This window comes from Microtus pennsylvanicus, chromosome 12 (genome assembly GCF_037038515.1).
Source record: "Microtus pennsylvanicus isolate mMicPen1 chromosome 12, mMicPen1.hap1, whole genome shotgun sequence".
In the NCBI taxonomy this organism is placed as follows: domain Eukaryota; kingdom Metazoa; phylum Chordata; class Mammalia; order Rodentia; family Cricetidae; genus Microtus; species Microtus pennsylvanicus.
Window position 1 is genome coordinate 36737141 of NC_134590.1, and position 14377 is coordinate 36751517.

At 42.9% G+C, this 14377-nt stretch overlaps 1 protein-coding gene across 6 annotated transcripts in view; it reads right to left on the reverse strand.

Moving 5' to 3' along the window:
- The window catches only part of Tbc1d1 (TBC1 domain family member 1), a 187048-nt gene that overhangs the window by 36166 nt on the left and 136505 nt on the right, over positions 1–14377 (reverse strand). For all 6 annotated transcript variants that reach the window (XM_075943453.1, XM_075943454.1, XM_075943456.1 and 3 more), the window contains 2 exons: positions 5804–5989; positions 1033–1194 (listed from right to left, as the gene is read on the reverse strand). In XM_075943453.1, coding sequence (XP_075799568.1) covers positions 1033–1194; positions 5804–5989 — 348 coding nt within the window. The remainder of the gene's footprint in view (positions 1–1032; positions 1195–5803; positions 5990–14377) is intronic.

Sequence of the window (14377 nt, forward strand, 5' to 3'; positions counted from 1 at the left end):
CACTCTGGGTACCCACTGCCTCTGCCGTCTGTGGGCACTCACAAGGACACACTCTGGGCACCCACTGCCTCTGCCGTCTGTGGGCACTCACACGGACACACTCTGGGTACCCATTGCCTCTGCCGTCTGTGGGCATTCACACGGACACACTCTGGGGACCCACTGCCTCTGCCGTCTGTGGGCACTGACACGGACACACTCTGGGGACCCACTGCCTCTGCCGTCTGTGGGCACTGACACGGACACACTCTGGGTACCCACTGCCTCTGCCGTCTGTGGGCATTCACACGGACACACTCTGGGTACCCACTGCCTCTGCCGTCTGTGGGCACTGACACGGACACACTCTGGGGACCCACTGCCTCTGCCGTCTGTGGGCACTGACACGGACACACTCTGGGTACCCACTGCCTCTGCCGTCTGTGGGCATTCACACGGACACACTCTGGGTACCCACTGCCTCTGCCGCCTGTGGGCATTCACACGGACACACTCTGGGGACCCACTGCCTCTGCCGTCTGTGGGCACTCATATGCAGACTCACACATATACATGGGCACTCACATAGACAGACTCACACATAAACACATAATTAAAAATGAAATACAACTTTTTAAACAAATTTAAAAACGAAGTGGGGCTCCCGGAGAGAGGTTATCTTTGCTGAAGATCACACTACAAAGTGCTTACCTGGATGTGGTCCAAACCCAGACCCCCGCGAGATGAGCCGAGCACTCTGTTGTTTCCCTAGCAAACCCAACCATCAAGAAACCACATGTGGTTTCTCTTTAGTTTCCTAATTAATTTATCGTATCGCTTATCCAGCTCACAGGCAACTAAAACTAAGCCTTGGGTTTTCCTGTCAACATACTGGTCCCTGGTTTTCCGGGCATTTTCATTACCGTAATTAAGATCATGAATGGTGGTGGAACCCACATCAATCAATCACACATCTGGAAACACAGTCACAAAAATGGGCCTCGCAAATGCCTTCACTCTGTTCTTCTCGCCGTCACAGAAGGTCACACTCACCTTGCCCAACAGCTGCGTGCATTCTTTCCATGTCAAATTTAATTTTGGATCTTCCTGGAGTGCTAAGCATCTTTTCCCACACGGTGGTTACTTCTTTAAGACAAGGAGTGACTTCTTCATAATCAAGCTTCAGGCGTTTGTTCAGCAGATCATTCTCAGAGGCTGGAAGAGATAAGGGGGGTAGGTGAGTAGAGGCCCCAGGGCTGCCGGCAGGAGGACTCCACACAGCTCTGCTCACCACTGCTGCGAGGTCAAGCCAAGGCAGCCAACAGCACAGGCACATTGAGGCCACCTGCTTTCCTCCTCTTAGAAATGTAAAGATGTTTCTCTAGCCAGACAACCTGTGCCCCATCCAGAGACTAAAAGTTGTGTAAGAAAGGTAGCTGAGCAAGGCAGCCAGTCAGTAAGAAGAATTTCTCCATGGCTTCGGCTTCAGTTCCTGCCCTTGTTTTTTTGGTGATGGACGGTAGCCTAAAAATCAAACTCTTTCCTCTCCATGTTGACTTTGTGTGTGTGTGTGTGTGTGTGTGTGTGTGTGTGTGTGTGTGTTTATCACAGCAATAGAAAGCCAACTAGGACAACGCATCAGTCCCAACATCAGCACCGGTTTTCCGTGTCCCTAGGAAAAACCACAATCCCAGCTGCCAAGTGTCGACAACACAGACAGACAGACTGAGATGGTGGTTAACTTTGCTCTGGGATGGAAGATTTCCGGAGCAGTAATTAGTACTGGATCATATATTCAAAAAGCAGAAAGCAGGCTTAGTGAGAGGAAGTCTTTGTCATGTGGGCTCCTCTATTTTCTTTCAACAAGAGCATGCAAACCAGCTTGGATCCTGGTCAGTTTCAGGGGTCACTCACACCTGCAACTTCAACTTCTTTTAAGAAGTGCATGAATGGTTCTGTGTACACGGTGCACCTTCTGATTCGGTCCCGTCTGACCTAGCTTCTACGTCAACGAGAAAGTTCTGCCTCCCCAGTCACTCCTATCAAGCTTACTAAATATTTTTAGCATTTTAATATTTTAAGCAATCAGCTTGCTATTGTTGATTATTTCTCAGTAATACAGGTATAGCACAAACTAATGGACTGATGCTTTCTATATTAAATTTAGCAAGTTGATTACATTTTGACCACAAGTCAAGCATTTCCTGGGCCGTACAGGTAAGATGAATGAGCTCAAGCAGAAACGCTCCAAGACCACCAGAATAAGAACTGCCAATAAACCTGCCAAGCAGTCAGGCAATATCACAGCCCTGGCAAGGTGACTAAGGCAGCACACACACACACACTCGGCTGCTCATGCTGATCCGCCTACTCATCCCTGGCAAGGCAGCACACACTCTGCTTTTGGGGTATACTGATTCTACTTCACCAATTATAGTCATGACTTCTAATACTCCCAAGAGGCAGCCCGGCTCACGCTCCTTCTACAGGTAGACCTCCGCTTTCATTTTGACTGGCTGAAAAGCACTGTCAGGACCCACATAATGAGCATTTCTGCCTTTTCAGTTGCCAACAAAGATCTCCAAATACATAGATGTTATTTACCTGATGCCACACTTTGTAAGGCTATGACCACAAGATGTTTTTATTTATTATTATCGTCAGTACCCCCCTGCCTCTCTGTGTGTGTTTATGTGTTTGTGTTTATGAAGCTATAATGTAGGGCCCATAAGATAAAACAAAACCAACCCAAAACATCAAAATAAATAAATAATTGTCCTGGCTAATCAGAGAAGATTCCTTCTGCAATAGACAGAAACAAATATAGAGAGCCACAGCAGGACAATCAGACAAGGTGAGACAGTCTAGACCACTCGGTTCTAAACGGGATGTCTCCATCAGTTTCCTCCCCTCAGGGCTCAGGGAACCTTACCAAAGAGGAGGAAGAAAGATCATAAAAGTCTGAGGGAAAGAAGGACATCAAGGGAACACGGCCTTCTAAACACACCAGGACTGCACATATGAAACTGTGGCCATATGCACAGGGCCTGTGTGGGCACTGCCAGATGGGAACCAGTGCTGAGAGATGGGGACAAAAGCCCCATCTCTAACTGATAATCACTTGCAGATGAAAAATTAGTTTTCTCCACGCGTGTCTCACTGCAGACGCAGATCACTTTCAAGGGCAGGCCCCACACCCAGTAGCCGATGGCCAACACAAAGGGAACTCAGTGCCATCTTTGGATATTCTTTGTCTCTTTAAAAGTTTTTAAGACACCTGCTTTTAGAATTACCTTTAACAGTACACAAGGAAAAAGGAATAAGAATAAAGCAGGAAAAGCTTAATACTGACCTATTCGAAACTGCTCTTCCTGTTCTCCAACAGCTTAGAGCACGTGACAGGACAAGCCTGCTCTTAGCTTTGATCCTCTCAACAACAAGCGCGGGCTTCACTTCTAAGCATCGCTCCAACTGCTGTGTTGGGCAGTATTTTCAGGTGTGTTACTTTTGTTTATGCTGCATTTGTTTAACTCTGTGAAGCTGTCTAAAACACCTGATGGTCTACTAAAGAGTTGAATGGCCACTAGCAAGGCAGGAACAAGGATAGGGATGGCTGCTAGGCAGAGAGAGCAAATAGGAGGAGAAACAAGGAAGGAGAGGAGCAAGAGAACAAGGAGAGGAGGACACCAGGGCCCAGTCACCCAGTCAGCCACGGAGTAAGAAGGAAAATAAGACACACAGAAGTAAGAAAGATAAAGGCCCAGAGGCAAAAGGTAGTGGGGATAATTTAAGATAAGAAAAGCTGGTTAGAAACAAGCCAAGGCACGGTCTGGCATCCATATAGCTAAGAATAAGCCTCCGTGTGTGATTTATCTGGGAGCTGGGTGGTGGGCCCCCAAAAAGCCAAAAGAGTAAACATCACACAACACTGTTGGACTACAGTTCCATCAACAGGGTTTGTTCCTTCAGTTCATTGCTTCCCGATCAAACCTAACGATGCTGAGTCTTTATCACTTGGCATTTCACCAGTCTGCACTTTCTCAGCAGCAGGAGCTGCAGTCCTGGCATCTGGCGCTGCTGCAACTCAAAGGCCTGATCATGATGGGACAGCTACTCACTGTGACACCAGCAAAGAAGAGCCGCGGAGTTCTAACCAATAGGGCCTCATGGGACACAACACATTCTGAGAGATTACCCATGAGATCTGGTGTCTTAGTTACTTTCAACTTTATTCAATCTTCAAGGTCCTTGTTAAAGGACAAAAACCTGTGATGAAGGATAATGTTCAATGAAACACACTAATTTTGCAACTGCCTTAAGCAATGTCACTATGAGAGAACCTCCTGCTGCAGGAGTGTTAGACTTCCCACTCAAAAGCTTTAGGACTTCAAATCCAGGCAGGGCCTTACACCCTAGAGTCCGCATGGTTCCCACAGGGGACACATGTGTGAATGCATGAGCTACTCTGGAAAGGGCAACTATTGATTAAAGTCTTGAAATGAAACAGGAAACCAAACCTAAACTTTCTAAGTTCCTTATAGTTTGATAATATCGGTTATTAGTGGAATAATCTTTTTGTACATTGTAAAGATGTGTTGCTGCTAAAGCACCTTCTGGTTGAATAAATAAAGAGACAAATGGCCAATAGCTAGGCAGGGGAGGGCAGGCGGGACTTCTGGGAAGAGAGAGGAACTCTGGGAAGAAGAAAGGTTGGATTTACTGGTGATATGCAGAGCAAGTAAGATGTACACTATGGAAGAAAGGTAATGAGCAGATTAGTATAAACAGGTTAATTTAAGTTATAAGAGCCAGTTAAGAATAAGCCTAGCTAAGGCAAATCTTTTATACTGAATAAGAAGTCTCTGTGTCTTTATTTTGGTGCTGGCAGTCCAGAGAAAGTTCACCTACAGTTGGTATCCGTACAGGTAAAGCTCACATAACTATTTTTCTTCAGGAAATCACTAAACAACCATATAAAATGATGTTATACATCTTAAGGATTTACATAGGATCAGTTTATTCTCAGTATCTTGGCAGAAACTATGGCTGGGCATAAAAAAAGGAAAAAATAAAAACAAAAACCCATAATTCCACCACAGAACTATCATCACAACAAACAGACCAACCGACCAATCAACATAAACCACTTCTGAGGCTCAGAGCTTAAGTGGTGCTTATATTTCAGAAGTTACAGACATGGTGCTTACGATGCCAGGGAGAAATACATAACACAGGAAGATTCCCTTTAAATATCTGGAAAGTAAATGGTGATGTGGGAGTGTCACATATCAATCTGTTGATTTCATTGGTTAAGCAATAAACTGCTTGGCCTCATAGCTTATAACATAGGTGGGAGGAGTAAACAGAACAGAATGGTGGGAGGAAGAGGAAGTGAGCTCAGAGGCCATGCTCCCCTCTCCCTGGCAGACGCACACGATGAAGCAAGCCGCCAGGTCAGACATGCTGAATCTTTCCAGGTAAGACCAGTGCTACACAGTTTATTACAGATGGGTTGATCGGGATATCAGAATTAGCCAGTAAGGGCTAGAGCTAATGGGCCAAGCAGTGTTTAAATGAATACAATTTGTGTGTTGTTATTTCTGGTGCAAAGCTAGCCATGCGGGAGCTGGGCGGGATGAAAAGCAGGCCCGCAGCTCCTACAACAAAATAGCCCAGTGCTACTTAGAAAAGGTAAACAGACAGGACAAGCATCCATCGCTTGTTGCTTTAAGACTGATCCTGATGGCTGTTTTTAAGGGTAAATCCTGCGTGAAAGGATCAACTAAGAGCATCAGTTCCGATCAGCTTCCAACTCCAAACCAACCTTGCAGCTTCTGATTCTCCTTCTCCATCCTGAGCAGCAGTATCTGTTGCAGAATAGCCTTTCTCCATAGCTCTCGAAGCTCGCGTGATGTCCTCTTTTTTTCTTCTGGTACAGGGCCGAATGGTCCATCTTCACACACTGGTTCTAAAGGGGATCGTGGAGGGAGCTCTCCTAGCTCTGAATAATCTGTAAATGAAAAGGACATTGCAAGATGGCATTTCTCTCCTTTTAAAATTCCCCCCACCCTTTGTGTGTGTGGATTGGTTCTCTCCTTCCACCTGTATGTGGGTCCTTGCGACAGAACTCAGTCTTGGAATGGTCTCTTTCTTTCAACAATAAAAAGTATGTATTCAATTCTTTATCAATTCAGAAATTTCTGCTCAATTAGCTAAGGCACAACACCGGCAAATGTAAAATTTATGTTTTAGAGCCAGCAAAGATGCCTCAGCAGGTAAAGGAGGTAAAGGTGTGTGTCACTTAGGTTGGCAACCTGGGTTTGATCTCCTGGACCCACATAAAGGAAAGAAAGAACTAACTCCTGGAAGTTGTCCTCTGACCTTCACAGGAGTGATGTGGCGCATGCATGCTTGTCCCACCCCTCACAGACACAAACACACAGATCAATGTAATTTAAAAATTATGTTTTAATATTCACCACAATACCTTATGTATGAGTCACAAATGTGAAACATGACACATTAGGTAGGAAGCGAAAGCTGGAGGGGTTGGGAAAATGTTTAAGGACACGTTTTAGGGTTTAAGATTAAATAACCTTCGGAGGTATTTAGTAACAACCATACAGTTGTTACTATGTTTCTATGGCCACTTATTTAATACAACCACCCTAAGACACTGGTATTCAGTTTTATAAACTGTCTAGTTGTGTATTTAGAAGAACCTCAATAACAACAAACAAACAAGGTATAGGTGTGTGAGAGAGTTGCCCAGGGTCACCCAGCTAGGCAGCAGGGGAACCAGCCTGGGAACACACCAGCCTGGCTTACACAGGCATTCTTGCTGCCACACTGTTAGATATTCTGAGAGAGTTTAACATCCTTAGGGACAATATGAACCAGCACTGTTAATAGATCCCCAAGCGCAGGACACTGTACTGGGCATCTGCACAGGTAGTCACTCATCCAGACAACTGTAGAAATACACAATTGCCTGAAAAGGAAACTGAGGCCCAGAAAGACCAATAGACTAAGCAAGCAGCTCTATTGGGATTCCATGGGAGTCACCTGCTTATCATGAGAAGCAATTTCACCTCCAACGTTCCCACGTCCGTTTCTAAATACCTGTGTTTTGTTTAACTCCTTGCATTTCATGAATGGAAATCCCTTTATCTGCAGAAATTATGTTCCTGTTACACATGATACTGTGAGCCTAGCACTAACAGGCAACAGAGGTCCCTGAACAAGTGGATCCACACGACAAGCAGCATTTTAGGAGCTATTGGGTACACTGAACTTAAGGAACACGGGTCTTAAGATCTGCGATGGAAACACCCTTCACAGGCAGCTTAGGCCGAAAATCACCCAAACAAAATCGGTTCTGACTGGCAGTTCCAACACAATCCTGCGTTCTCGTCTCCCTAGCCACCACTGGTACTGGGCGGTCGCTGCCTTTCTTGATGTTTAGTTTCCTACTATGAGATCCTTAGCACACACAGAAGCACAAAATGGTACCGGGCGGTCACTGCCTTTCTTGATGTTTAGTTTCCTACTATGAGATCCTTAGCACACACAGAAGCACAAAATGCTTAATTTCTTCTAATAACCTGCCCATCTGAACTACAAACACTGGGCTGTAACTCGGTCAGGAACAAGGAATAAACAAGCGGTTTAGGCTGCTTGGTCTCAAGTCCAGAGCAGCTTCTGACCGGAGCTGTCTACAGAGGCTATGAAGGACCAGTTGTGACTTCAGTTTTCCTCAAAACTGCAAGGTTGCAAGCACCGTTTTGAGGTGACGATGACCCAAGGTTTAAGATATAAATCCCTTCCTAATGTTCTCTGCCTTTGCCTACTTGCAAGCCATCAAGGCAGTTTGCTGGGGGACACAGATAAGCTTGTCTGATTTTCATAGGTCGTATGAAAGACTTCAAACCAAAACCAATCAGAAGAGATAGGGAAGGTCATCATCAAAGGAAAATCCACCAAGAGGACACTGTAATTCTAACATTTATGCACCAAGCGCAAAAACACCCAAATTCATAAAAGAAACACTAGAGCTTAAATCACATATTAAGCCACACCCAATGATAGTGGAAGCCTTCTCTCATCAATAGACAGGTCAAACAGAGAATTGCTGGAGCTGACTGACATTACCAACTAAATGGACCTAACATATTACACAAAAGAATATACCTTCTTCTCAGTACCTCACAGGACTTTATCCAAAACTGAACAAATACTCTGATATAAAGCAAGACTCAACAGACACAAGAAGACTGACACCCGGCACCCTATCTGACCACCATGGATTAAAGCTGGATTTCAACAACAGAAAACCTACAAACTCATGGAAAAGGAACAACTCTCTACTGAATAAAAAGTGGGTCATGACAGAAATTAAGAAAGAAATTAAAAACTTTCAAGAATTGGGTGAAAATGAATACACAGCATACTCAAACAGGAGATACAATGAAGGCAGTTCTAAGAGACAAGTTCATAATGCTAAGTTATGTTAAAAATCTGGAGAGCACTCATGCTAGTAACTTAACAGCATATCTGAAAGATCTAGAACAAAGAAATCAAACCTTTGGAGTATATGGGAAGAAACAATCAAACTCAGAGCTGAAATCAAAAAAATAGAAACAGCAACAACAAAGCAACACAAAGACTCAATGGAACAGAGTTGGTTCTTTGAGAAAAAAAATCAGTAATATTGACAAACCTTTATCCAAATTAACTAAAAGACACAAAAAGAAGATCCAAATTAACAACACTAGGGGTGAAAGGGGGGGGGCTAACAATAAACACTAAAGAAATCCGGAAAATCCTGAGGACATGTTTGTAAAAAGGCTACACTCCACCTAACCAAAAAATCTAAAAGAAATGGATAGTTTTCTTGATAGCTACCACTTACCAAAGTTAGATCAAGATCAGATAATAAATTTAACAAATAGCCCAATTTAAAAAACAGGGCTATAATCCCTACTGAAAAACAAAAAAAAAGTATATCAATCAAAAAAAAATGTCCAGGGCCAGATGGTTTTAGCAAAGAATTCTACCGGATTTTCAAAGAAGAGTTAATGCCAACACTTCTCAAACTGTTCCACAGAGAAGAAACAAAGGATCACTGCCCAGTTTGTTTTATGAGGCCAGTTACCCTGATACCCAAACCACATAAAGACCCAACAAGGAAAGAGAATTACAGACTAATTTCTCTTAGGAACATAGATGCAAATATTCTCAATAAAATATTTGCAAACCTAATCCAGTAATATATCAAAAAGATCTTCCACCTTGGTCAAGTAGGCTTCACCCCAGAGAGGCAGGGACAGTTCAACATATGTAAATTGAGAAATGAAATCCTCTATATAAACAAAATGAAAGACAAAACCACATGATCATTTCATTAGATACCGAAAAAACCTTTCACAAAAATCTAATACCCCGTTCATGAGAAAAGCCCTGGAGAGATCAAGGATACAAGAGACATACCTCAATCTAATAAAGGCAGTTCACAGTAAAACTATAGCCAACAACAACCTAAATGGAGAGAAACTCAAAAGCATTTTCCCTAAAATCAGAAACAAGAGAAGGTTGTCTGCTTTCCCTGTATCTATTCAATATAGTATTTGGGAGTCTTAGAGCAATAATGTAACTGAAAGAGACCAAGGGGATTACATTGAAAAGGAAAAAGTCAAAGTACCTTTACTTGTAGATGATAAGATCTTATACATAAGTGACTTTCAAAATTCTACCAGGAAACTCCTATAGCTGATCCACACTTTCAGCACAGTGACTGGATACAAAATCAGATCACTAAAATACATACAATTGACAGACTGAAAAAAAAATCACGGAAACAACACTTTCCATAATAGCCTCAAATAATATAAAATTTCTTGAGGTAACTCTAAGCAAGCAAGTGAAAGACTTGTATAATAAAAACTTTGAGACATTGAAGAAAGAAAATGAAGATGCTATCAGAAGATGGAAAGATCTCCCATGCTCATGGGTTGGTAGGATTACTCTAGTAAAAATGGCCATCCTACCAAAGGCAATCTACAGATTCAATTCAATTTCCCTCAAAAGTCCAACACAACTCTTCACATATCTTAAAAGGAAAATTTATAGTTTCACATGAAAACATACACACAAAACCCCAGGATAGCTAAAACAATCATGAATAATAAAAGCTGTGGGAGGTATCACCATTCTTGACCTCAAATTGTACTATAGCTATAATAAAAAACAAACAAACACATGATATTGGCACAAAAACAGCTATGTCTCAACAGTGGAATAGAACAGAAGAATCAGACCAAAATCCATACATCTATCGACACCTGATTTTTTTTTTTTTTGGTTTTTCGAGACAGGGTTTCTCTTTAGCTTTGGTGCCTGTCCCGGAACTAGCTCTTGTAGACCAGGCTGGCCTCGAACTCCCAGAGATCCGCCTGCCTCTGCCTCCCGAGTGCTGGGATTAAAGGCATGCGCCACCACCGCCCAGCTTGACACCTGATTTTTTTAAAAGTCAAAAATATAGACTGACCTAACTGGATGTCAGCATGTAGAAGAATATAAATAGATCCATACTTATCACTATGCACAAAACTCAACTCAAAATAGATCAAAGACTTTAACATAAAACCAGACAAAACATAAAATGCTGATAGAAGAAAAAGAGGGGAATAGACTTGAACTCATTGGCACAGGAAAAGACTTTCTGAACAGAACACTGTTAGCTCAGGCACTAAGATCAATAATTAATAAGTGGAGCTTCATGAAACTGAAAAGTTTCTGCATGGCAAAGGACACCATCATCTGTTTTATTAAACCAGTATGAGTGATAAATTTTTACAGTGTACAAGAACACTCTCCCACATCACTCACCCATTGTTTGTGGGAATACAAATTTGTACACCACCATGGAACCCCCAAAACAAACAACAAATATAAGAGCATCCCAGAAAAGGGAACCAGTAAAGCCTGGAACATCCTGGAAAGATTAAGCAGAAAAGAAAGAAATGAGAGGGACAGAATCAGAAATATCCTATAGTAGGAAAAGATTTTTACCAACTTCTTGTTCAGTAGAGGGCTAATATTCAAAATACAAAAAGAACTCAAGAAACTAAATACCAAGAAAAGAAATAAGCCAATTAAAAAAAAAACAGAGTACAGCTCTAAAAAGAGACTTCTCACAAAAGGAAACTCAAATGGCTGAGAAACATTTAAAGAAATGCTCAACATCCCTATTCATCAGGGAAATGCAAATGGAAATTACTTTGAAACTTCACTTTATACCCATTAGAATGGCTAAGATCAATATAACAAATGGCAGTTCATGCTGGTCACTTGTGGAATAAGGGGAATACTCATCTGTAGACAAAAGTTTCTGTCCTGCCTGATCCCACAGCCCTTCAGTTCCAAAGAAACACACAGACACTTATGTAATTATAAATTGTTTGGCCTATTAGCTTAGGCTTATTATTAACTAATGCTTACAACTTAAATTAATCCATACTTCTTATCTATGTTTAGCCACACGGCTTGGCACCTTTTCTCAGTGAGGCATTCTCATCTTGCTTCCTCTGTGTCTGGCTGGTGATTGTCTCTCTGCCTTTCTTCTTCCCAGAATTCTCCTAGTCTAGTTTCCCCACCTATACTTCCTGCCTGGTTACTGTTTTATTATACCAATACAAATGACAAATGTTTACAGTGTACAAGAGCATTCTCCTACAGCATTCATCCATTGCTTGCAGTAGTGCAAACTTGTACAGCTACCATGGAACCCCAAACACAACAAATATAAGAGCATCCCAGAAAAGGGAACCAGTGAAGCCTGGAACATCCTGGAAAGATTGAACAGAAAAGAAAGAAATCAGAGGGACAGAATATAGCATAGCCTTGTACAGCATGCAATATTGGTAACAAGTGACTGGGCTGCAACTCTCTAAAAATAACTTTATTCTTAAATTACGTAAACTCTATCTATCATCTATCTCATTGAGAGCTACAGAGATAGGTGGATATTTATCACATATACCTTTATATACATATAATCGTAAATTCTATCTATCATCTATCTCATTGAGAGCTACAGAGATAGGTGGATATTTATCCCATATACCTTTATATACATATAACTTTATAAGAAACATCACAGACTCAGTATTAATCCTCATGAGACCAAGCATCCACCCACTTCAGCTCAGAACAATAGTGAAATAAAACCAAGTTCTATTCCCAAGGTGATAGCTGAATGGGTCCCATTCCAAACAGTGTCAGGAGTGGTTGAAGACAAGTCAACAGCGGTGACAAGAGTTCAGAGGGCCATTAATGATGAATGAGCCAACCAACCCTAACTGGACCCTCTGTGGGACTGGGGGCCGTCAAGTGCTGAGTCCTGAGATATAAGTGCAGCTGCCACGGCCAGGGCACTGTGCGAAATAAAGCATGGGCAAAGCAGCAGAGAGAATCAGAGACCACAAAGAGTTCCACCAAGCCCCAGGTCAAGTTGGTAAGCTGGGTCAACACACGAAGGCCACCTGCTAAGTAAGACCTCTACCCTGATAGACACGCAGAGGAGAAGTGAAACAACGGTGGGCCACAACTTCTGTGTCAGAGTGTCAGAACGCAGGAACCAGCTGACTGGTACCCACACTAGGCCATCAGATCTCATCCACAAGGGGTTTTAAAAAGTCGTCAGATCACTCAGCATTGTGATTTACACTGCTGGTGTCCAGGACTATAGTTGATGATCAAGCTTCCTCTCCCCAGAATTTACAATGGGCACAGAGAAAAGATCTGTCTCAAAGCTCCCTCCAACAGCATGTGGGTCCCAGTGGATAAAACGTAGCAACAAGTTCAATCCTCAGAATGCTTCTCAGAGTGTGGCCCCAGCAGCATCAACAAGAGGCAACCCTAACAGGCGTGAGAAAAGCTGCCTTGGCTCCAACCATCCAGGCCTGAGAAATCATACACCGAAGGGTAGACCCAGTGAACTAGGCCTACACAACTGGAATTCTACTCACATACATGTTTGAAAGCCCCGGATGTGGGCATCGGCATGTTCACTGCTGCTATATTTTCATCCGTTTGCCTTAACTGGTGGTGTCATACTATGAGACACTAACATGAGACAACATGTCTTGTATTTACTTTTTGCAGTGCTGTGGACCTTAGTGAGGGCTTCGGGAACACTCAGCTAACCCCTTAGCCCCAGGCGTACCTTTAAATAAATTTCACATTAAACAATGACTCTAGCCATCATGTGCACCCTGACCATTAAATAAAGTACAAAAATACATGTGTCTTTTCAAACACTGGCCAAATCACATTATCTTAGTCAAAGGCAATTGTTTGAACTAAAATGAATACCATTTTCTTAAGAAATGCATTCAGAAAGGGCTCCCTCCCTGCTGACCCAGATCCACCACCCACACAAATCAAGTCATAATAAACTTCCTTCCAAAAAACCCCAGATCTGAATATAAATAGACAGGGGCAGAGACCAGTGAGTCACTCAGTACAACAGTAAGATATACTACAAAAAGCTAGGGAGAGATTTCCCAACCCATGTTGTTTAGCTAACTGCAGTGAAGAGGCTTGTTTGGAGTGGAGCTTCTAGCCACCCCCTCCCCCCACTGCTGTGCACCTCTTCCCAGCCCGCCTCTGTAAACCAGGATGCTCCTGGACCACCGGCTCTCTCTGCTGCTCAGCTGCTACGGAGGCATGGGAAAGAGAACCACAGAGAAGACACCCACTTCCTCACTCACCCTCAAGCTTCTCCCAGCCATGGCACAGGTGTAACCATGGCACACATGTTACAGGGGCTAACAGTGGAGCTGAGAAGAGTCAAGAGATTAATTATACCATGGAGAGGAGAAGGGGAGAGAGAGCCAGTATGCTGGGCAGAGCTGTCTCAGGTTTGACTTCTACAGCTGGACCTAATCTCCTACCCAATACCATCATATTGGGGGCCAGAGCGTCAACATAGGACCATGTTGCAGGGGAGGGGCACACATCGACCCACAGCAGGGGCAAATGCCACTCTAAAATGCCCCCTTGTTCTACTTCTACAAACAGTTTTGGCTCAGTGCTCAACAGGAATTCTGTAAACATGACAAATCTACCGAATGATCCCGGGGACAGGGACTACATCTTATATATTTTAGATATTCATTAAAATTTTCATTAGGGACATGGCAAGGAGTATTACAAGGGCTGGAGGTTACACACACACACACACAAAACAAAGCAATAGAAGAGCTATTGTGTAAAGGACGACACTGAAGTCTGAGTAGAAAAGACAGACAGACAGACTGTAACAGGGCAGCACATGGCAACTTTCAAGAGAAATTTAATTTTCCCTTTTCTGGCCCGGGGAAGTGTAAATATTTCC